This window comes from the organism of the source record quoted next, unplaced genomic scaffold (genome assembly GCF_019419815.1).
Source record: "Pyrus x bretschneideri cultivar Hongxiangsu unplaced genomic scaffold, Pyrus_bretschneideri_v1 Contig9, whole genome shotgun sequence".
NCBI lineage: Eukaryota > Viridiplantae > Streptophyta > Magnoliopsida > Rosales > Rosaceae > Pyrus > Pyrus x bretschneideri.
Window position 1 is genome coordinate 9,034,040 of NW_025999831.1, and position 23,503 is coordinate 9,057,542.

At 38.2% G+C, this 23,503-nt stretch overlaps 2 protein-coding genes across 2 annotated transcripts; one reads left to right on the forward strand and one right to left on the reverse strand.

The window, feature by feature from the left end:
- Positions 1-549: 549 nt before the first annotated feature.
- Positions 550-3,550, reverse strand: LOC103933990 (probable auxin efflux carrier component 1b). Its single transcript, XM_048576679.1, has 7 exons — positions 3,539-3,550; positions 2,117-3,474; positions 1,606-1,882; positions 1,435-1,520; positions 1,175-1,332; positions 994-1,070; positions 550-878 (listed from the first exon to the last, which is right to left on the reverse strand). The coding sequence occupies exons 2-7, from the start codon at positions 3,246-3,248 to the stop codon at positions 812-814; spliced, it is 1,797 nt and encodes a 598-aa protein (XP_048432636.1). The 5' UTR covers positions 3,249-3,474; positions 3,539-3,550; the 3' UTR covers positions 550-811.
- Positions 3,551-19,485: 15,935 nt separating this feature from the next.
- LOC125473529 lies at positions 19,486-20,593 on the forward strand. Its single transcript, XM_048576440.1, has 3 exons — positions 19,486-19,790; positions 20,043-20,154; positions 20,453-20,593. Exons 1-3 carry the CDS (start codon positions 19,486-19,488, stop codon positions 20,591-20,593), a joined length of 558 nt encoding a protein of 185 aa, XP_048432397.1.
- The last annotated feature ends 2,910 nt before the right edge of the window (positions 20,594-23,503 follow it).

The following is a 23,503-nucleotide window of genomic DNA, read 5'->3' on the forward strand; positions in this document are numbered from 1 at the left end:
CATAACATTCCAAAACAATGATATAATTTAATGTACAAAATTTTTTAGTCAACATTATTTCAATGCAATGAGATGTCACAAGGACACAATAAAAGCATAAGAAACTTCTCCTTGAAATGTTTTTACCAATCGCACGACTAAATTTAGGTCACACAACTGGTAAAAACATTAATATAGGAGTACTATTAGGAGATTAAATTTATGAATAAAATTTGAAAACTAAATGATATGTTATTAATAAAATCCAATAATTAACTTTCATGTTATTACAAAATTTTAATCCCCTAATGTTGAGTGGGAAACCAAGTGAAGTTCACACAGCTGGTGAAAACATTAATGTGCTTGCTAAATGAGTGGGAAACAGATATTTTTAATAAAAGTGCTTGCTTCTTTTTTCAAGCCATCCAGTCAACTGTTCGGTTGCAATGGCTTTAAATATCTTGCTGCAGTGCATTGCATAGAGATCCCAATCGAGTTAAAATCCACTTTGACAAAAAGGTTAAAAGCAGGGGGAGGAGAGAGAGAGAGAGAGAGAGAGAGAGAGAGAGAGAGCTAGAAACAAGCTTCACTTCATCAAAAGAGGCACAAAAGAAAGGAAGGGTTCATAGAAAAAGGCAAAGTTCCAACAAAAGTAGGCAAATTCTAAAACCTTGTGTGAAGAGAACCTGTCAATCCTCTCTCTCTCTACCTTCTGAAAATCTACGTTCTTCTTGTGTTAGGAGAGCCAAAAACAAAAACAAAAAAACCTAATGCCAAAAGGGTAAATCCCCTACATTATGTTTGCTCAACAAGTTAACAGAGGTTCTCCGTTTCAAAGCCCTAGCAAGATGTAGTAAACTAATGTGATCGGAAGAGCGATTAGCATTCCGAAGATAACCCTGCAAAACACAAAAAACAAGACTCATATCAAATGAGTTCAGATAGAATACTACTAGTCTGATAACAGATGTGACGTTTAATCGAACTCAAGATGAAGATTGTTCAGGAGCGAACCCGGTGCTTAGTATGTCAGGATGAACATTGTATTCCTTGGCAAAGACAAACGGAACAATCCCTTGTGGAAGAGCTGCCTGAGAAATCAAACACAACACAAGGATTTTGTTATTCCACTCAAAACTTACAAGGATATATATTCCCACATTCGATTTGTTATTGCATCCCAAAACTCCCTTACCTGTACAATGGCAATGTGCAACAAAACACCTCGCAGTCCAACAGCAATTGAGGCCGCAGCCATGACAACCGGCCCAGTGAGGAATCGAACTGCCATAGCAAAGGAAGCAACTGTATTTCCGCAAGCAATCATCCGTGGTTGTAAAGCCATGAACAAGCCTGCAATCCCATTACAAACAATATGCTCATTAACAATATACTTCAGGCTGTGGTCGTGTATGACACAAAAGCTAAAGCATTAACGCTACAAGTTTAACATACCAAGACTAAACATGGCCATTCCAAGACCTGCATCAGACAGAATGGCTATGGAACGGGCTACAATTGCAGGCATAACAATTTTCCACCTGGAAAATCACAACACAGATTATAAGCTTGGGAGTCTGATTTAAAATCCCCTTCGAAGTATTTGTACAACTCAAGTACGCTTACTTGTAGGAGACCAGAGACCAGGTGAGGCCAATGAGGCTGGAGTAAGTGTTTGGATTCCTAATCAATTTTCGCCACACCATAATAAGAATGAGTCGGGTCATAACGCTAGCAGGCGGCATGGCTGTGGTCTTTGATTCACCACCATTGGCTGTCTTGGGGTGGAGTTCAGTGGTGGAGCTCGAACCCAACTTGGAAAGCACCGGACCTTCCCGATCAGCCCCATTTGAAGCCGGCCTGTTGTCGAAGCTGAACTCATCTCGGCCAAACTCATCATAATCTAATCAACACCAGTTGTGGATCAATATTCAAAGCAATAACAAACAAAAAAACTTCATCCACAAGCAGATAAACATTAAAACAAAAACTTGAAACATTCATCCAGACAAAAATACAAATACAGAAACATCCAAAATGGCACAATCATATCAAATAATTTACACACAACAGTCTAATTTAGTCTAATCTAACAGTAAATACAGCCAAAACAGATTTCCAATTGCAAAAGCATTACCTTTGTGGAGTGCAGCAACCCCAGCAAGTTCATTGCCATATTCTCCTCCTCTGAAAACATGAATGCCTCCTTCCGACACAGGCGAAGCGCTTGAGCTCCAAACAAACATGTGTAGGTCTTTGCCACCATCGGTGCCATTGGGTTGCTTCTTTGCCCCAGCGGCGGGTCCGGTTACCGGAGAGAATATCCCGGCACTGGGAGGCGCCGGATACCCCAAACTCCCCACATTTGCTGCTCCTCTGGGCCCCCCAACTCCTCTAGCCTCCTCATCAAACCCCACATTCCCGTAATTCGACTGCCTCGGACTCGCATTGCTCATGTTTTTCCCGTTCACCATGGAGTAGAAATCAGTGTGGTTAAAGCTGGAGCCTCTGGGAGTCGGGTTTCGCGAAGACTGAAGGCTGTAAATCTCAGCATTGGTGAGATTAGAAGGCCTTGGGGTTAAGGATACGCCGGAGTTGGGTCCGTGGGATCTTCTGGAGTATATTTCGGAGCGAGAGCTCGTCGATTTTCTGACTGTGACATGGAGCTTCCCGTCTTCTCCGACCTCGGCCTCTGTCTGCAACGGCTCTTTTCCGTCCAAGGAAATGATGTCCGAATCGACCCTGAAGGAAATGATGGAGCCGGCGGTGTCCGGGAACTGTTCACCAATGAGGAGGCGAGCGCCTCTGTACTCGAAGAGGAACAGCATAAGGGTGTACCAAATGATGCACTGGAGGACGACGATTTGGACCATGAGGCTGCCGGAGGCGTCACCGTACATGCCCTTCAGAAGGGGTATCCCCATGACCAGAGTGTTGGGCAGAGTGGAGAGGGAGAAAAGAGTGATGGACCACTCGAGAGAGCCTCTGGCGCTGGTTCTCGACCACACAGCTAGGACCAACAGGACGATGACTTTCTGAAGCGTGTCAGCCGCTATGAACCTGTAGTTCATGGCATAGGGGTTGTTGGTGGAGATGAAGTGGAAGGAGAGCAGAGGAACTGCAAACAGAGCGACGAAGCGGTTGATGCCGGAGCATTGGTCGGGGCTGAAGATCTTCCACCATTTCACGGAGCCGTAGGCTAAGATCATGGCCACGTACAGCGGCACAACGGCGGTGAGGACGTGGTACAGGTCTGTGAAACTGATCATGTTTTCGTTTTGGTTAAAGGTAGAGACTTTCTCTGTTTTTGATGGGTTTTTTGTGGGATTTGAGCACTGCGAAGATGGGAAAATGGGGTTTGTATCAGAACCCAGTTGAGATTTTGCAGAAATCAAAAGGAGAATCAGGTTCTGTGGGTGAGTTTGAAAGAAAAATATCAACCCATTTTCGTGGAAAGAGTCGATGACAGAGGTGAGTAAAGTGGCGAGATGAAAGCAATCGCCGGAAAATGACCGGAGTGTTGATTCTCTCTCTAACTACAATCCAGAGCGAGAGAGAGAGAGAGAGGGAGGGAGGGAGGGTGGAGGTGTCAATTGGGGGATATGGGAGAGAAGCAAGTAAAGTGGGTTGTATTTATGGCATTCTAATGGCAGACAAAGAAATAAAAGCTGAGGGCTTTTGTGAAGCTTTATTTAAGTCTTTTGGGAAGCGACTTGGGAACAGGCATCTCTCTCTGGACGAAGGGAAAGTGACTAATTCAGTTTTTGAGAGGGAAAAAGACCAAACAGCATCGAAAGAGAAAAGGTTTGCAGAACAAGGAAAAGCTAGAGGAAGTATATTAGGCCATCTTCAACCGAGGGTTGGCTAGAGGGCTTGTTTTAGCTCTTTGTCTTCTAAGATTCTCTAAGATATTAATATTTTAATGAACAGTACAGAGTCATATTTGTCTCCGTCTCCAACCGAGGGCCAAACATAATTTATTATTTAAAAACTACAACTTAAATTCAAATCCAACGGCTAAGTGACGTCAGCTAGCCGTTGGATTTGAATTTTTCTTTTGCTATAAATATGGTGGATATTGGGCTATAATTCACACAACTTTGAATTCAACCTATTTCAATTCAATCTCTTTCAATTCAATCTTTTTCAATTCAAGTTTGCAATGAATTCCAACTTTGGATCCTCTTCAGATTCCAACTGGGGGTCCTCATCCAATTCCAAATTGGAAGCAAAATGGAAGTAAATGAGACGAGAAGATGAGGAGTCTGATGAAGAAGTTCAAGTAAGGCGCAACAAACAAAACATAGCAGCAGCCATGGCTGCGGCCATGGTGTGTCAGCCAACTGAGGAACAACCTCAATGGGGTGGCTCTATTGCTGGTCGCTCTTACAAACCACGAAACAGAGCGATGTCGCATGTCAATCTGATGAACAACTACTTCAACCCCAACTCGGTGTACACAGAAAAGGATTTCAGATGTCACTTTCAGATGAGGCATCATGTCTTCGAGCATTTACTTCGTGATGTCCAACAAGTCAGTCCATACTTTCAATAGAAACGGGATAGAGCAGGCTGCCCTGGTTTCTCACCTCATTAGAAGGTTACTGTTGCACTCCGAATGATGGCCTATGGCTCCCCAGCTGATTCGATGGATGAAACCCATGGTATGTCTAAGTCTACATGCCTTGATACTTTTCAATAATTCTGTGACACAATTGTTCAGGTTCACAAAGACGAGTACCTCCACAAGCCAAATCAAGAAGATCTAAATCGACTCTTTCGCAAAGCTGAAGATCATGGGTTTCCGGGCATGATAGGGTCATTAGACTGCATGCATTCGAATTGGAAGAACTATCCCACCGGATGGCAATGAGGCTTTTGCTGAAGGTCGAGAAAGCCAACTGTTGTGTTAGAGGTGGTTGCCTCATATGACACATGGATTTGGCATGCTTTTTTTGGAGTCCCTGGATCCCAAAATGACATTACAATTCTTGGGCGTTCACCACTTTTCAATAATTTGAGTGAAGGTAAAGCACCTTAACTTCACTACTACATCAACAACCGTCAATACAATATGGGATATTACTTGGCAGATGACATCTACCCAATGACACACCCCGACCGAGATCAGGGCGTGCTGGCCGTCACGCGAAGGTGACGTAGCCATGTGCACAGTGCGGAAGCTAATAGAATAGTAATATAAAAGTACGAATAATTAAAAACTAGCATACAACAGTTAAAAGTAAAGAGTGCTAGCGTAAGTGAGACGCTAAGTTCAGAGCAATAAGTCTACAGCAGTCCAAATTAAAATGATGCGACAACAGTGCACCCGAAGGTGACCTTACATTGGTGAGTGTCTGTCAGAAACGCCGGGAAGCCCTCTAGGAAACCACCGAACCTGCTAAGCAACTAGAACCTGGAGGGGCGCAAAACAAAAGCGTGAGTGGGCAAAAACAAAGCTCTTTGAAAACCATTTAGTAAAATACATTCTAACCCCTCGCCGTAAAACCTGTATATTTCCCAGAAAATAAACATACGTACATATAAATATATATACCAATCATGCCTCAGAATATGCCATGCCAAATCTCACAATGAAATGCAAGTGCTCAGGTGAAAAATCATATTGACAACATATAATCTGGCGGCCGGAGTCACCTAACGTGACCTGTACGGCTGCATATATAAACATAGAGCTCAAATCTCAAACTCAATAACTGAACCTGCCCACGAGTCGTAACCACCTAAAGTGGTCTGTACAACAGGCCTGGGTGTAACATATATATATACGCTCTAGTGCTACGATCACGTGAAGGCTGTGTGAATAATCGCGGGTCACCTACGAGTCGGAACCACCTAATGTGGTCTGTACGACAGGACTGTGCACCTAACTTGGATCCAAGCTGAGCGTGTGGTGTGGGAGGTGAACATCACGTGAAGGACTGTGCCCTACTCTGGGCGGGAGCACTAACACCGGGGGTGCAGGTTATGAGCTCTCTAAGCATCTCAAACCACTACTGAATGCAAATATGAAATAATGCTTACCTGGCACTTACCTGTGCATCCACAGCACCCGAATATGCATATGTACATGTATGCAACTAATAATGCACGTAAAGATGCATAAACAATAATAATATGGTGCATGGCATAAAACAATTAACCCTTTTTAACAATTTCTGGGAAAATATAAGTATATAGGTATATACGGAAAACCAAAAGCCCACTCACTGGTATGTGGAAAGGTCGTAACCCCCCTGCCTCGAGTGACCACGCTCGTCCTCGGGATACGTCTCACCTATATGCGAAAATACTATAAAAACGTTAATTTTAAAGCACATAACCTTCCTTTCGTAATAACTTCTCATACATTGCTCAAAATGGACAATTGAATATACCAATGTGCTCTACACAACCTCAGGATCACACCCATATTTTTAGAAAAAATTTCCACTGCCGCACGCGCCCCCACGCACCGGCCAAGGCACGGCCACACGCGCCGGCCACGCGCAGGCACATGCCTGGCACGCTGACGACGTCAACTGACGCCGTGAGGAATATTCCGTTAGTTCTAACGGATTCCGTCAATGGCGTCAGGAATATTCCATCAGATTTGACGGAATATTCCGTCTCCTTCCCCGGCGAACCTCCGGTGACGTCGCCGGCGCCGAAACTAGAAAAATCTTCTAACTTCGTTTTCTCTCTCGTTTCTCAACCATTTTCCACGATTCTTGCATCAAATTGAAGCCTAGAACTAGTAGAACAACGATATAACACTTTTAAGGCCTAAAAATCACGAGATCTTACCTGTCCACACAATCCAAAACCGGCCAACTTCGAACCAGGCGATTCCGACGTCAAAACTCTTCGAACGAAGCACTCCGAGGCTCCTTGGGACCTCACCAAGTCACCTACGAGCTTCAAAATCCCAAAAACGTGCTAGATTACTTTTGCATGAATAGTACCCCAAACTGGTTTCGTGAAAACGACGTGAAAACGGTGGTTTTCTTACCTGAAAATGGCACGACTGGACTCCTCCCAACCTCACGAGCTCGAAGGTGGTCCTGGTTCCCTCGATCTGTAAAGGTTTGAGTGTGTTTGTGTGTGTCTGTACGTTTTCAATGGAAAATGAGGGGAGAGGGGACTCGGGGGAGAGACAGGGAAAGGGACAGAGAGACAGTGAGAGTGAAAGTGTGTGTGTGTGGCCCAACACATGCCAACACCACACAAAACAACCACTAAACGTAAACGAAACGAACTAGCGGGCAAAGTAGTCATTTCACACGCACGTTTTCGATAATTTCGGGACGGGATGTCACACCCAAAGTGGGCGACATTTGTCCAAGCAATTCCAAACCCTAGGAATGACGCAGAAAAGTTGTTTACCTTACACCAAAAGGCATACCGGAAAGATGTTGAGAGAGCTTTCTGTATTCTACAAGCACAGTGGAAGATTATTAGCGAATCGGCAAAAGGGTGGAGTCGAGAAAATTTGGACTCCATCATGATGTCTTGCATCATATTACAATATGATAGTGGAGGATGAGCTAGATGGGTATATTGATGGAGAGTCCGATGACGACCAAGAAGATCCAAATAGGTCAAGAAGGGCTCGTGCAAAAATATATGATGGGCCTAATTTGCCTTTCAATCCAAGAACTGGTAGTATCTCTATAAATGAATACATGAGGCACTATAGAATGATACGTTCTCATGCCACAAATAAGTACCTATAACATGATCTTGTTGCACATCTTTGGGCCAAAAGAAGCATGGAGTAGGTGCTTAAGTTTTATGTTATTAAATGTTTTTTAAAATGTTGTTTAAGTTTCATGTTGTTAAATGTTTTTTTTATGTTGTATAATTTGTATGTTGGTTAATGTTATTTAATGTTATTTCATATTGTTTAATGTTGTTTCATGTTACTTAATTTAATTTAATGTTGTATAATGGTTTAGGAAGTTATAGGAAAAATATATAATTTAAAAAAAATACGAAACAAATTTTGTGAAATAGAAGTTATAGGATAAAAATAGAATTAAAATAAAGCAAATTTTGTGAAATAGAAGTTATAGGAAAAAATGGAATTTAAAAAAAAATGAAACAAATTTTGTAAAATAAAAGTTATGGGAAAAAATAGAATTTAAAAAAAATATATTAAAAATAGAAGTTATAGGAAAGATTTTGTAAATAAAAAATAATAATAAAACTATAAAAAAAAAATTCAAATGCAACGGCTAGCTAACGTCAGCTAGCCGTTGCATTTGAATTTTTTTCTTAAGCATTCCTGTCAGTTATAACTCTAAATTTTCTGGCCAGCCTCGGGCTGGCTGGCTGGTTGCCTGCAGCCAGCCCTCCAGCCCTCTAGCCTTCTCCGATTCCGTGGGGTCCTCTCAAATTGGAGCCCTCTAGCCTAACCCTCGGTTGGATACGGCTTTCGGGCTATTTTTAGCCCTCTGACCCTCTGGACCCTTCGGTTGGAGATGACCTTACCAAACATGTGGAACATCTCACTCTCACAATTCACAAATGCAAACATTTTAGCTCACCATTGTAAATATAGAGTATGTTCAGCGTACAATTATAGATAATCTTTACTGTGATCAGAACACGACAATACACCATTTATTTTTATATAAGTGTTAGGAAATTTTATTTTTTAAGTTATTAATTTTTTAACACACATATCCCACCATTTGTATAATAACGCATGGTGTATCACCTCATATTCCGATCACACTAAAAAGTCTCTCCTACGCTTAATCATCCATCACGAGTCATTTCACTTAATTCTAGTTAAATTTCACATTAAATATTACTTTTTCAATTAAAAAAATTAACTAAAGTTAAGTGAAATGACATGTGACAAATAATTAGGCGTATGATAAACATACACTGTTGTTGAGGAATCATGTACAAAAAATGAAAAACTAATGATAAGTCTTCCAAAACTTTGGATTTTAACCAAAAACATGTAATAAGTTTATTTAATAATAAGGACAACACTCAACGCCAAACTAGTCTAATTAAAATGGCCCAAACAATTAGTTTCCGATTTTGCCCTAACCGCAAGCCTTTTTCCGTTTAATATCTCACTGCTATCCTTTGTCTTCCCCATTACTTACTGACATTATGACAGACCTTCCATTTTTTCTTTCCAATTTCACATCGCAGCTCCATCTCTGTCACTATGCAAAACCACATATTCGACCCCCAAACTTAATTTTGAGCATGTCTCCATCTCCATCAAAATCGTACGTAGACAATCTCCGACATGCAAAACGGTATGATTTTGTCCATCTACTCCATTTATTTTTCTTGTTCAATATCAGTACTAAACAAGAAAAACCTGAAAATCCTTATGCTTGTGGTTGGTTTGTGGTCCAGGTTCCAAATGGAGACGACGATGACGAAAAAGAGAGAGATGCAACCACCTGGCACAACGTGAAGGGAAAACATGGCCTAAATCTCGAGATAATCAGATCCAAAGAGAAAAAAGTATAACATCAAGCCATAGCCTCCATAACCTCAAATTCTTCATCTCCATCCATCTTTCTCTCGTGTCCCCAAGATACTTGTGCTCCCCTACCCTTTTGATTAATTTTGACCTCCCTTCCCCTGATTGATCGACCTCAACCAATCAATTCTTAAATTACCTATGTGTGTGTGAGTGTATATGTACATATGTTGTGATTGTTTTTTTTGTTTGAGATTTTGCAGAGAAAGAGCCCTAGTGGGAATTTTTCCATGGCAGAAAGCGTCAATGCATGTAGCCATGAAGAATCTGAGGCTCATGGTCTGTTTGTTTCTGTATATGTTTATTTTTTTATTTTTTTCAGCCTGGTTACTGCTTAACTGTTTAGTTTATGAGCAAATGTTTTGATTGTGTGATCATTTTTGGATGTTTGACAACCCCTTTAAGAATTAAAGGCTGATTTCACATCCGCATACTTTTACTAGAAGTGACTTTTTTGATTAGTTTAGGTCATGGTTTGGTACTGAGGTACTTTTGAAAAAAGTGGGTATCAAACTTTTTTTTGTTTGGTAAACATTCAACTTTAGCTTTTTTTCATAGTTTTTTGTGAAAAAAAGCCAAAAACACAAAGATGCAAAACCCAGCTTCGAAAAATTGGCTCTTTTTGCTTGCCCAGCTTATGCGCAAACCGATTTCAGCGCTGAGGCCTTTAATGAAAATTTTCAATATCCAAAATGACCTTTAGCAATTAAATAAATTATACATTATATATGTCGACTTCGTTGCCGATCCCGCCACGTCTCTCTTCCATCCTCTTTGACTCTGAGCTTCTTTGGATTTCTGGGACAAGAGCGATGGGAGGTTCGTCGGATTTCTGGGCTTTGTCAAAATCTGGGTTGCACAAAGAATGCTAGATTTGCACCCTTTTGCTTGACACCCAAAATCTCAACGGGAAAGCCACAACGCATTCGCCACTAACACCGATGGTAAGTCCTGAAATCGGAGTTCATCCATCTTCCGCGAATTGGTTGATGCAACCCAACATTCCTTTCCCCACGACCTAGCCTTCCTTAGGATCAGGCAGAGAGAGAGAGAGAGAAGGGGGAGAGAGGGAGTGAGCGGCGGAAGATAGAATATACACAGGTTCTGCAAAAATAAAATAGGGGCAAGGTAAAGAAGAAATGACTCTTAAAGAAAAGAATAGAATAAAAAAATTATAAATATCTTAATAAAAAAAGGTAAAAGTACATTCTTTGAAGCTCACAATTGTTTATAAATAGTTTATATAAATCTTATAAATGTCATAATAAAAGAAAAGATAAAAAAATTATTATATAATATTCAACATCATATCTTTTTTAGTCATTTTACACAGTTGCAGCGGTTTTACATAAAAATTTACCAAAAACTCTACTGCTTTATTTCACAGCTATTTATTCTCACAGCATAGCAGAAACAGTTCTTTTTCAAAGCACAGCAATACCAAACCAGCCCTAGGTATCATCTTTCTTGCCTGTAAGCAATTGAACTACATATCTCACACTTTTTCTTGCCTTTTTTTGTACCTTATTTGATATTGAAATTGATACCAGGTGGAATAATATGCAATTTAAAATTTATGTACGTGTTTGTCTGTCTAGTCAGCAACACTCATTAACTAAGCTCAGATATGTTAGTTTACTCACAACAGAAGAAGTCAAATTAAAGTTCAATTTATTAAAAGGTTCCTAGTTAATTAAGATCCAGTTTAGAGTACATTTTAATACTGACAAGCTTAGTTGCAAGGACTTATCTATTTGTGGATAATGAAAAGCATGTATCACAACCAAAAGGAAGATTAGTAAACTAGTAAAGCGATCAATTGCACAGGATGTTTTTGGCCGGAAAAACCCACCTCTAGGTTAAAAAATCGGGGACTCTCCACTGAGTCCAATCCACTAGTGAAATCAAGATTCTTACAAAGTAACCACACAAGCTCAATTCCTAGATCCTTATCTAGGAGCAACTTATACCTTTGTACAACCTTGCTTTTCACAAGATGGACTCCTTTAATCTTCACGAAGTGGCAGCTCCTCCTAAGCTCTTCACCTTGTGGGACCGAGAACCAATCAACCTATGCAAATGATATTATGATGAAGTTGATGCAAATCTGGATTCGTCGTCTAGTCAGTTTCGCCAATCAAACACTTGAAAGATGAAATTGGCGCGAATCCAAAAAGAGGTTAGTTCAAAGATTTGAAACTTATAAAAACTTGACTTGAAACAAAGATCAAAATCACAAAAGCAATGCTACGCTAATATGTAATGATGTGGGTGTTTAATGCATGGATGTGATTTTGTGGTTAGGGCTTTCAAGTAAGAATCAAAGGGCAGTGCCAAGCTAAAATCAACTTTTTTTTTTTTTTTAGAAAATAAACTCTCTTCGCCAAGTTGAAATGAAACCCTAGATGAAGTTTTTATAGAGGGCTTGATTCAGATAAGAAAGGGGACAAAGAAAAGCCACGTGTCATGTGCAAAAGCAATCTGGAAGTATCTAGGGTTGAAAAACCATTTTCAGGAAAAAGCTGTCAAATGACCCACGTGGGTCGTTTTAAAGTGTGTGCTCAGGTCGCGTGATAGCAGCGAGAATATTTGACTAGATAGAACCACTAGACAGAATGAACTGGAAATAATGGCATGAAATGCATATGTATGAACAAACCTTTGATGAAAGAAATTAAGCTTTTGAAGAGATATTTCCAGCAACATGATACCAGAGAAGCAATTAAAACCCTAAAACTAACTAAAGCATGTGTTGTACAATTTACATCATTTGACAAGGAAAGCCAAATAATAAAACTAGACTTCACAAATATATTTTCATTTAATTAGTAGCAGACAAAATAGTCTGCTAATAAACCATTAGAATTTACAGGCACTACATGCCAAAAGATTATTGCAAATCAGAAAAAAGAAAATATGGTAGCTAGAGCAGAAGAAGCTCTTGAATGTTTTCTTGGTTGAAGTGTCTGTTGTTTGTATCCCTTCTCACTACCTTGTTCTTGGTTGGTCTTTCTTGGTGTTTGCCTCCAGGTAGCCTCTTTTGTTCCTATTTGGCTTCTTTGCCTTGGAATGTGAATTCCTAGTTTTCAAAAAAAAAAAAAAAAAAAAGCACATATATTTACATATTCATATATATATATATATATATATGTATGTATGCATGCATGTATGTATGTATGCATGCATGTATGTATGTATGTATGTATATATGTATGTACAGTCGAGTCAAGCACTAGGCGTGCACAAAACTACAGGGTTATATAGCTTCAAATCATTTTTCGCATTATGAGTTTTTTTATTTTTTATTATTGTTTTTTATTTATTTTTTTGTTTTAAGTCCAGTGTTTGTCTGCAACCAAATTCCTAGTCTTTTTCTTTAAGAGTTATTGTCAAATTATATTGGAAAACGGTATGTTATCACATCATGAAACTAAGTGTTATATTTTGTGTTTCTTGTTAAACATCTATGCACTGCGTAATTTAATTGATAAATATTTGCTCTCGTACTTTCCACTTTGTAAGGTCATTACTCAATGGAATTCATAGGATCCTGAAACAAAAAAGACTCATGTGAAGCTATTTTGACAAAGCAACCAGAAAGAAAAAGGGAGACACACTTGTAACATATATGAAGGTAACAATGCTTTTTATTACTTATGCTGCCTTTGTGATTGTAACACATCATATCTAGGTATTTCATTATATGCGTTTATGTAAACTATAGGAACCATCGATTTTAACCAAAGTTATAGTAGCTAGCTAGTTTAAGGCTTTGAGAGTTGGTTTTCAAATCCTGATCAATTTGAGAGGTGATTTTCGTAGAAACTCATTGTCGTTGTTCACTATTCCATTGGCAAAATTTCAAAGTCATGGGTCATTTGCCAGTGGAAATTGGTTCCCATGAAAACTGCTCAACGCTCAGAAAAGTAATTAGTTTTGGAGTTGTAACTGGAGACTAAAAACTTGAATGATTATAACCTGATTCGTTAAGTGTATTTCCTTACATCAACTTTTTATTTTTATTTTTTTATTTTATAGTATTTTCTATGTTATCTTTTTATACAATGGTGTATGGACTTCTCGTAAAACTGAATGGGGAAAAAAAATTTCAAGTATTGAAATATTGAAAAAGAAATATTGTGTTTTTTCAGTGCAGGGTAAATGGAAGAACACTTATAGATGGAACACAATTTTGGATCCTTTAAATGGGGAGCCATTCATTAGAGTTTGCGAAGTTGATGAAACATGAACTAAGGTATGCTTGCAGATTGTATAATACAAGTACTCTTTTTGTTTTTTTACAAATCTATCATTTCCTTTGTAGAGTGCATATACATTAAGCAACTGAGCACCCATCTTGGTTAATACAAGTATCAAGTATCATGTTCTATGTCAGTGTATGTGAACCGTAACGAATGTTTTTGGATTGCTGGGTTGCTTTTTTTTTGGACAACTTGGATTGCTGGATTGCTACTGCAGCCATTTGTGGAGAGCTTGTCCAAGTGCCCGAAACATGTCTTCACAATCCGTTCAAAGCACTAGAGATGTTTGTTTTATTACCATTTTGTTTCTCTATCCTCATTTATCTTTGGGCATCATTTGTTTCTCTAGATTACTCGCATAGATTCATGTAATGCTGGAGGACATCAACATTTTCATTAACTTTTCCCTTTTGAAGAACTCGACACTGAAACTCTGCAACAATATCAATTAACAAATCTCTTCACCCTAACATTTTTCGTTTGTTCCATTTGCAATAATGAAAATATAACTATTTTCTGAATTACAACAAAATAACGCACATTATTTCTAGAACTATAGCAAATAAACTTACACTTTATGAAATATACCAAAATAACCCACATTATGTCTAGAAGGTAATAAAATAACACTATTTAAGAAACTATAGCAAAATAACCAAAAGTATTTCTGAAAGTGAACCAAAATAATTCAAACTATTCTAAAACTACAGCAAAATAACCAACACTATTTTTGAAAGTGAACCAAAATAACTCATACTATTTCTGGAAGTATAACAAAAAACTAACAATATTTATGAAATTGAACCAAAATAACACATACTATTTATGGAATGGACCAAAATAAATATTATTTCTTGAACTATAGCAAAATAACCTACACTACTTCCGAAGGTGAGCCACTATTTCTTGAACCACAACAAAATAACTCACATTATTTATGAAACTATTGTATAATAACTCACACTATTATTTCTAAAAATGAACCAAAATAATTCACACTATTTTTGAAACTACAGCATAATAACCCACACTATTTATGGATCTACAACATAATAGCTCACACTATTTCTAAAAGTGAATCAAATTAACCCACACTATTTTTGCATCTACAACATAATAACTCACACTATTTCTAAAAGTGAATCAAAATAACCCACACTATTTTTGGAACTACAACATAATGACCCACACTATTTTCGAAAGTAAACAAAAATAACACACCCTATTTCTAGAACTACAACATAATAACCTACATGATTTCTAAAACTTCAACATAATAATCCACACTATTTTTGAAAGTGATCCAAAAGAACTCACACTATTTATGAAAAGTAACAAAATAAACACAATTTCTGGAACTAGAACAAAAGAACTCACACGAATTCTAGATTTGAACAAAAAATAATGCACACTATTGCTGGGACAATTACAAAGTTGTACACTATTTATGAAACTGAAGAAAACACACACTATTTCTTATGGTTCTACAAGATGCTAGGTGCTAGTTGAGTGGTAGACTAGAGCTTAACGTCTCGACGGGGTCTAGGTTGGGCCTAGGCGAATGTAGGTAAATTTATTATTTATTTTTAGTAATTTGGTGAATTTGATAGAATGAGATGAAATTTTAAATAATTACAACTCCGTGGTCCGTTTATCACATCCTGGCCCGAGCCCTCACCACATCTTGGGCTCGACTCCACCGTAGCACGATATTGTTCGCTTTGGGCCCCGACCACGCCCACACGGTTTTGTTTCTGGAAACTCACATGAGAACTTCTGTGACAACTCATCCCTAATTTTAAGTTTTATAAATTTTAAAGTAGTGATTTTATGAAAATGCCCTTAGATGCGAAGATGCTTGACTTTCATTGATTGTTCGAAGTCACAATTAATGTCTCCGAATAGATCTCCAAGCCGCAAAAGTCGTTTGCGAGTCCTGGATTTTAACGGTATGGTTACGGACATTTGAAGTCGTTTTACTAAGCTATGAATTTTAGATTGATTAAAACTCCCACCATGTGGGAATTGTAACCAATCAAGGTTGAGGACTGGCCCAATCATATTATTTTTTAGGACCAATCAGAGATTGGGGGGGTGGGGGGTGGGGAAGGAGGGACCAATTAGGAATGGTGAGAAAGAACCACCCTTTCCCGTCGATCCGTCCATGCTCCGTAACCCGGTTTTGAACTAGTATGAATTCTAGCCAATCTCATCCATTTTTCAGGTAAAACTCAACCATCCATCACCCGCAATCTCTTCTACAACCTCCCCTCTACCATCTCCACCCAAATTCAAAGAGTTTTAGGTCCAAAACCGTGTAGAACCTTGCCGGAGCGCTGAAGGTGCTCGACGGTGATTCCTTCCATCCGGCGAGTTCTACCACCCACAACTACCCTTAATCAACCTCCCCTGGACCCAGGAACAAGACCCAACTAGTGGTAGAGACGTTGGAACACCGAGGAAGGAGAATCGAAGTTCACCCATTTTAGGGTTCTGGTGGGTTTGAGTGAAATTGGAGCCTTCCCCGGCCAAATTGGACTTGGTCATAGGTATAAAATTTGCTTTAATCTTTGAGATCTTCATTTTTATAAATTTTGAGAATTTTTGGAGATAGTTGAATTTTCAGGCAAATCGGGGGTGCCCGACCGCCGTGTGCGGCGGCGAGTGAGCCGAGTCACACCCTGACCTTCCTAAGCTAAGTTTGACACACCATTTCCATAGGTGAAGTCTAATTGATGAAATCTCATCATTTGAACATAGTTTTGATAAAGACCACTACTTGAACATTATGTGAAATTGATGATCCGACCGTTGGATTGTCACCAAACCTTAATACATTATAGTATGTAATATTTGAGGATATTAGAAACTTACAGATTGGGAATCTAAAGTACAATTCTTCCCGAATTGGATTTGTAAGTTTGTAAAATAAAACGTTGACCGCCACTTGAATTTTGCAATTGGCGGAGATCCAACCGTTGGATCGTAATGAAACTTTAGTATAATGTTCTAAAAGCATAATGTGGATCTTTAGAAGTTACGGATCAGAAATCTGAGATGCGGATCTTCCAGATTGAGTTACGTAGGGTTGTGGACCCTACTGTTGATCTTTGATCGACAATTGATTTTTGATCAATGGGTCTCAAATCATTCTAAAACGTCATTGGGAATGTGTTTTATGTAAATTACGTGTTCTATCGATAATAATTATGAGACATGACTGAATATTTGTTCTAGGCAACGATCGTTCGTGACGCCTCGATATTCGTGCTAGGGACCTGTTGTGCAGACCTCAGGTGAGTAGGTCTTTTCATTTTTATAGTATATATATGATTGGTAGTTCCACAAATGCTTTTAAATTGATTTATCCATTTTATGCCATGTTAATATATATTTTAAAATACTATGATATGGTTGAGTTTTAGATTGCATCATGGCATATCCATATGCATATTACCTGCACATAATTGTTGTGAATGCTTGGAAGTGCTAAGGTGAACGTGGGATGCGTAGGTAAGTTCAGGTGAGTTTATGGTGTTATTTGAAATGATTGAGTTATGGCTTGACTATATTTATGTTTTATGCAACTTTAACACTGCCGTACAGGCTGCAATAGGCAACTCCGACACTGTTGTACAGGTTGTAATAATAGATAACTCCGACACTGTCGTACAGGTTGCAATAATAGGCAACTCTGACATTGTCGTACAGGTTACAATACTAGGCAACTCCGATATTGTCGTACAGGTTGCAATGCTAGGCAACTCCGACACTGTCGTACAAGTTGCCTATGACTCATACAGGTTGCATTAGACAACTCTGACTCATGTGTTTTCATAGATTGATTTATGAGTCGTACAGGTTGCGTTAGGCAACTTTGACTCGTGTGTTATCATAGATTGATGAGCACCTGATTTTTTTTATATACTGCTGCCGATATGTAGTGATTTGGAATATTCCTGGATTTACTGTTGATTTACATTTGATTTCATACTTATACGTAGTATGATTTCCTGGAAAATATATAGGTATTACAGCGAGGGATTATAACGTTTAGAAGGTCTATATTAAAGCGTTATTTTCAGGCCCACTCACTCTTGTTTTTTATCCCTCTAGGTTCTAGTATCAAAGTTTTCATATCGACGAGGATTCGTGGCAAATCTTGGTATTGGAGATTACCTTCGATGGTATGATTTTCAATCCACTCTACTATACTTTACTTATGCTGTGACGTCACGTGTGAAATGGGTTTATTTCCGCTCACAGCGCACTCTTGTATTTAGGCACTTTTAGGTTTAAATTTATTCACATTTTCCATATCACTACACTGTATGGCTTCGCCAACTTCCAGGTGGCGGCCAGCACAACTCGATTTGGAGTCTGAATGTTGTCATTGCCTCTGTATTTATAATTCCCTGGTAACCGTAGGATTACTGTCATAAGTTACGAAATAATTGGAATATTCTCTCAAATATGCATGATCCCGCTTGGCGTGGCCTTGATGATTTCATAGAAACCAACTGAGACTCAAACTCTCAAAAGCCTAAGCCGACTTAGACTTCTTATTGCTAATTATCCCAAATATCTATGTTGAGTGAATCTGGCTCCATGAACAACCATATGCTGACCCACGATGCAAAAGCTTATGCCAATATGCTAAATCATTTAGCATAATCAGCAAGATAATTGTTGCCATCTTATCACCACCACGTGTAGAATCATCTTTCAAGCACATCACCATTTTTACTTCACCTTTATCCCATTGTTCCATGTGGTTCTGCATGCGCATCCATTCAAATATGGAACCCATGCAACTAACTAGATACCAAGCTGCACAAAACTCTCCTTACTGCTGCATTAATTGCAAATGGTTAGCAAGCAGCCAACTGTGCAATCTCTTTTAATTTCTCCATGATCCAATAAAACTCTTGATAATCTGCAAAAGAATCCCACGAGTATCTCTGCAAGCTTTAAGGATATTTTCAAGATAATTACTATGATTAAAATTAATAGTAATTCCAAGAAAAATCTCTTAATTTTCATAATCATCCGATGGCTTCAATCACTTAGGTCGAAAATGTAAAATCGGGTCCAAACACATATATATTTGAACAAGTGTTTCTTTGGAACCCCTATTTTTTAAGCAGCTGAACAAGTGTTTCTTTTCCCCGCTGTGTATCAGTTGATATTGGTGTTGTACTTGTTATTACAGGGTTATTTGATTGAATGCTTAGCACGGAGGATCATCAACTTTGAACGATTTAAATGTTTTTTTGTTTTGTGTGATGATAAATCACTAATCAGCTAATGTGGAAGCACTTCTTTAGCATTTGTCTGCTTAATAGATTCTATCTGCTTAATAGATTCTATAGATTCTATCTGAAACTTTCTATGGTTTCTGGTATTAGAACCAGAAGGTCCCCCAATCATGAGTAAAAAGGGCAGTAAGAAACGTGCACCAACAATGGATTTGAATCCTCCAACTCTCAAAGACATCCTTGAAATTGGAAAGAGTTTCCTATACTTGAGACAGAACAAGAAGCACCATTTGAGATTTGGAACTACTGTCTGTCCTCAACCGCATCCAGTTCAAGATGGGGATAAACAAACGTGAAATAGGAAAGGATACTACTGGTTCCGTGGTATCGAAATTCAGATTACTATAGCACAATTGTTATTACATGCTTTCTTAATTGTTTCAAATTATTTAATTTAGTTAGATAAACAATGGTTCGTGAACAAAACACAAATCTTGAGCATTTGTATGTTGATACATTTACCTTAATTCATCTAGGTCATGGGGAGGCTTCAGATGTAGTTCTTGTTGACGATGATTTGAATGTACCAACTATGGGAGAAAAACAAGAAAGTTTAGAATTATTAGACAATGAAAGACCGGAGAGCCATGATAAAGAGGAATCTTCTCTAGATCCAAAGCCTCCAAGTGCAGACTCAGTTTATATTTTACTCAAGCAAGCACTACATGCCGATGACTATGCCCTTTTATTAGATTATACAACCAAAATGAGAAGGTAATAGCTTTCGTAGTTCGTATTGATTATATAATACTGAAGCATGACGATAACTGTTAATGTGGATTATACAACTGGTGTTTTAGGTCATTGCAAAGTCTCTCTCACTGCTGAATCCATCTGGTGTTTGAAGCTCTTACAATCTCTCATTTGTATCATTCAGTAGAGGTAAGATATCTAGCGGTACGCTGTATATGCTGGATGATCTCTTGGTATAGCTAATGGATTTGTACGCTTTATTTTTTACTACAGGGGTGCAATTTTGGCATCTGCGCTTCCATGGCTTCGAAGTTTACTTCTTCAACACCCAAGTGGTATAGTGTCCCAAGAATCTTCTTTGAGTGCCTTGAACTCCATATATCAAGTAAGAAACTTGTTATAAGAATCTTCTTTGGGAATGGCATGTTCATGTGCGGCTTATATTACTATTTGGTTTTCGGATTTCTGATCCTCTTTGTCGTAAGAAATCCTGGTAGTTCTTTTTCTTTTCATTGAATCTTAATGGGTATGCAACTCATTGAGTCCAGAGTTTCAACTTTCCATTCTTCAGCTATTAAGTGTCTTGGACGTGCATTATACAGGGGTAAGAGCACAGGTGTTAGTAAAGTTTGTGGCAAGTGAAATATTATTGAATACCTAGTTAATGCAAGCTTTCTGAATAGGTAATTGACCATGTTGATGAGAATGTGACAATAAGTCTCCTTATTGATGAGTCCTATACAAGCGACGAAGAGGAAGAGGAACCTGATGGCGCCCTTGATGGTGTTAGTGATTTTGATGGAATTGAGGACACGAGTGAGTGATGCAAATTTTGAGATTCGTTCTGGTTGTATTCAGAAATGGCCAATATTGCCCGAACCAAACTTATTGCTAATTGTACGAACCACATGAGCATTCCATATGAATGAACCTGCTTGCCTATCTTTCCAGTTTAAAATGTGTTTAGACTTATGATGAAGATGCAATTTAGAAGGAATATATAGAGAGAAGGGAGAGTCTGGTGATGTGTTTTGCTTGCTTTGGACCTTTAGTTTTCTGCTTGAGAAAACACAGCAAAGCACCCATTGACAGCATAACAGAGAGCAGTAATGCTTGTAAACAGGTTTTCTTTCAGTTTTTTTGTATTTCATTTAAAAAAGGGGACCAAGTTTAATGAGTATGAGCCGTATGGCTCCTGTGGGACTGGGTGGACTGTGGAGTAAGAAAAGAGAGCAACTTACACGAGACCACGTTGATTGGTATCGGGCATTCTAATGAAATAATAAAATCATGCATTTTGATGAAATAATGAATTCTCATGTGAAGAGAAATTTATATATCTAAATACTTTATCATATTGGCCACTTAGTACTACGGTCTGGTAGCATTTTTCTTTACTTGTAAGTGAGAGGTTTTACGTTCGATTCTCACCAAATGCAAGTTTTTGGTGTCATTCTAAATTGATTTCAATCTTTTTAAACATTTCAAACAAGTATTGATAGGATCATATTTATGCTACTTAGTTATGTTGTTTCCTTGCATTTTGTTCGCTAATTACTATTTATTATAGTGTTTTAAGCTATTTTCGTGTGTTTGTAGGTCCTAATGGCAAAGTTGGCAAGAAAGTGCATTTTGGAGCCATTTGGAGCAGTTTTGGGCATGGAATGGACAGCTTTGCATTTGGAGCAAGATGGATGGACGAAATTGAAGTCAAGAGAGGCTAAGAACATGTTACAAATGAGGAGAAACAAGTTCAAAGACAAAGAAGATAAGGAAAGAGCAAGAAATAAGGAACATTATCCAACCTTATCCTATCCAATCCTATCTTATCCAACCTTATCTTATCTTATCCTAACCTAATCTTGTTCTACCTTAATTCTAGCTGCAAAGAGGACTTAATTTCACATTAGAACACCTAGATATATGGTTCTAGAACACCCTATCTGTTCCTAAATAGGTGCCGCACCCTTTATCCCTTCTAGAAGTCCAATTTCTGCCACAAAACATATTGTTTCTAGAATCCCCCTAGAAAGGTGGCGCCTCTCCCTCTTCTAGAAGCTCTAGAACCTGTAATCCTTTTCCCTTTCTTCCTTGGTCTTTGCCGTGGAACCCTAGTCCTTTTCCTCTAAGATTGTGCAAACCTTTTCCCACCTGATTTCTACCACACCCTAATCTGATTTCCCTAGGTTTAAGCCATGTAACACATATATATATATATATATATATACATGCTTATACCGCAAAAAATATACCATCCATTCACTCATTCACTCATTCATACATTCATCCATCAAATACCATAATTCACACCACATCACCCTAGTGCCGCAAGCAAGGAAGGAAGGAGAAGAGGACTTGTGCAATCTGCGATTCAAAGGGAGTACCGTGGATGCCATTGGAGTGTGGAGCGTTTCTTGGTTCTTTCTGTCCTTAGTTTTAGTTCAATGTTTATGTTAATTTGGTTTTCAATTATGATGAACATGTGGAACTAATTTCTTTTTAGTTAGAGGTGAATTCGAAGCCATGATTATATGTTTTATATGAATTGATTACATCTAGTTATTGTTTCTTAAGCCTTGAATGTGATTTGCTTATCTGAAGTTATCAAAACTTGTTTATGTATGTTGATTGGGGGTTGACACTTAATTTGCATGCATGAATTTGATGCTAGAGTATAAGGGAGTTTCACCTAATCATTATGAACTTATATTCACAAGTAGTGGAAGCCACTGGTCATGACTGTGTTAAGTAAATCCTTGGTATGAGTATCATGCTTTTCATAGTTACAAATGCCTTGTCAATGCTTATGGTTTTCAAAGAACTTAATGACCTTTGATATGATTTTCTATCATGCTTTTCATAGTTAGGGAACTTGAGAAGGATACTTTGATTGTGATGCATATCCCATCCAATTCAATGAATTAAGGAAAATCTGAAAGTTAAGTTGTGCTATCACGGTTAATTTGGGGCATTGTCATTCATAGTCTAAAGGAATAATAACTGGAAATTGGTTTGTATGCATATGTCATGTGTGGAGAAGGACCCTCTAACTAGCCTTTCACCCATTTAATTCACCCAAATTTGTTTTTACAAAGTGTTTTATGCAAAGTTTTTGTTTTAAGTTTTAAATTCGTCAAAAACAATCCCCCTTTCATTTAGTCTTGTTATTTGAGTCAAAATCTGTTTTCTTTTAGTCTTTTGAGTCAATTAAGTTTTATTTTCATCCAAATCACTTGTTAGGTCTAAAATTGAGTCTTTTTTATTGTGTGTTGCTGTTTTGAGTGTTTTAAGTTAGTTTTGAGTCTATAGAGTCTAGTTTAGTGTTTTTGAGTCTTATTTATGTTGATTAGCATCCCTAGTTAATCCCCGGTCTAGAACGATCCCTACTTGCATATATACTACAATTGTCACAAATAGGGTTTAATTTGTGTGTCAAGTTAATTTTCACATCAAATTTTGGCGCTGTTGTCGGGGATTAGCACTTGCTAATCCCTTTTGTTTGTGTCGTGTCAAAGTGTGTAGTATGTTTCTTTGTGTCTTTTTGTTTATGGTTGCCAGGCCCCTTTAAAGTGGTTGCTGATTTGTTTTTGTTCTTTGTTTTAGGTACTAGTTTATGACTCGTCGTTCTCAACCTATTCGTGCAAACATATTGGATTTTGACGACAATTTTGAATGAACTTTGAGAAGAAAGAGGAAGCAATCGGAACCTAATCCGCCTAGTTCAAGTTCAGAGT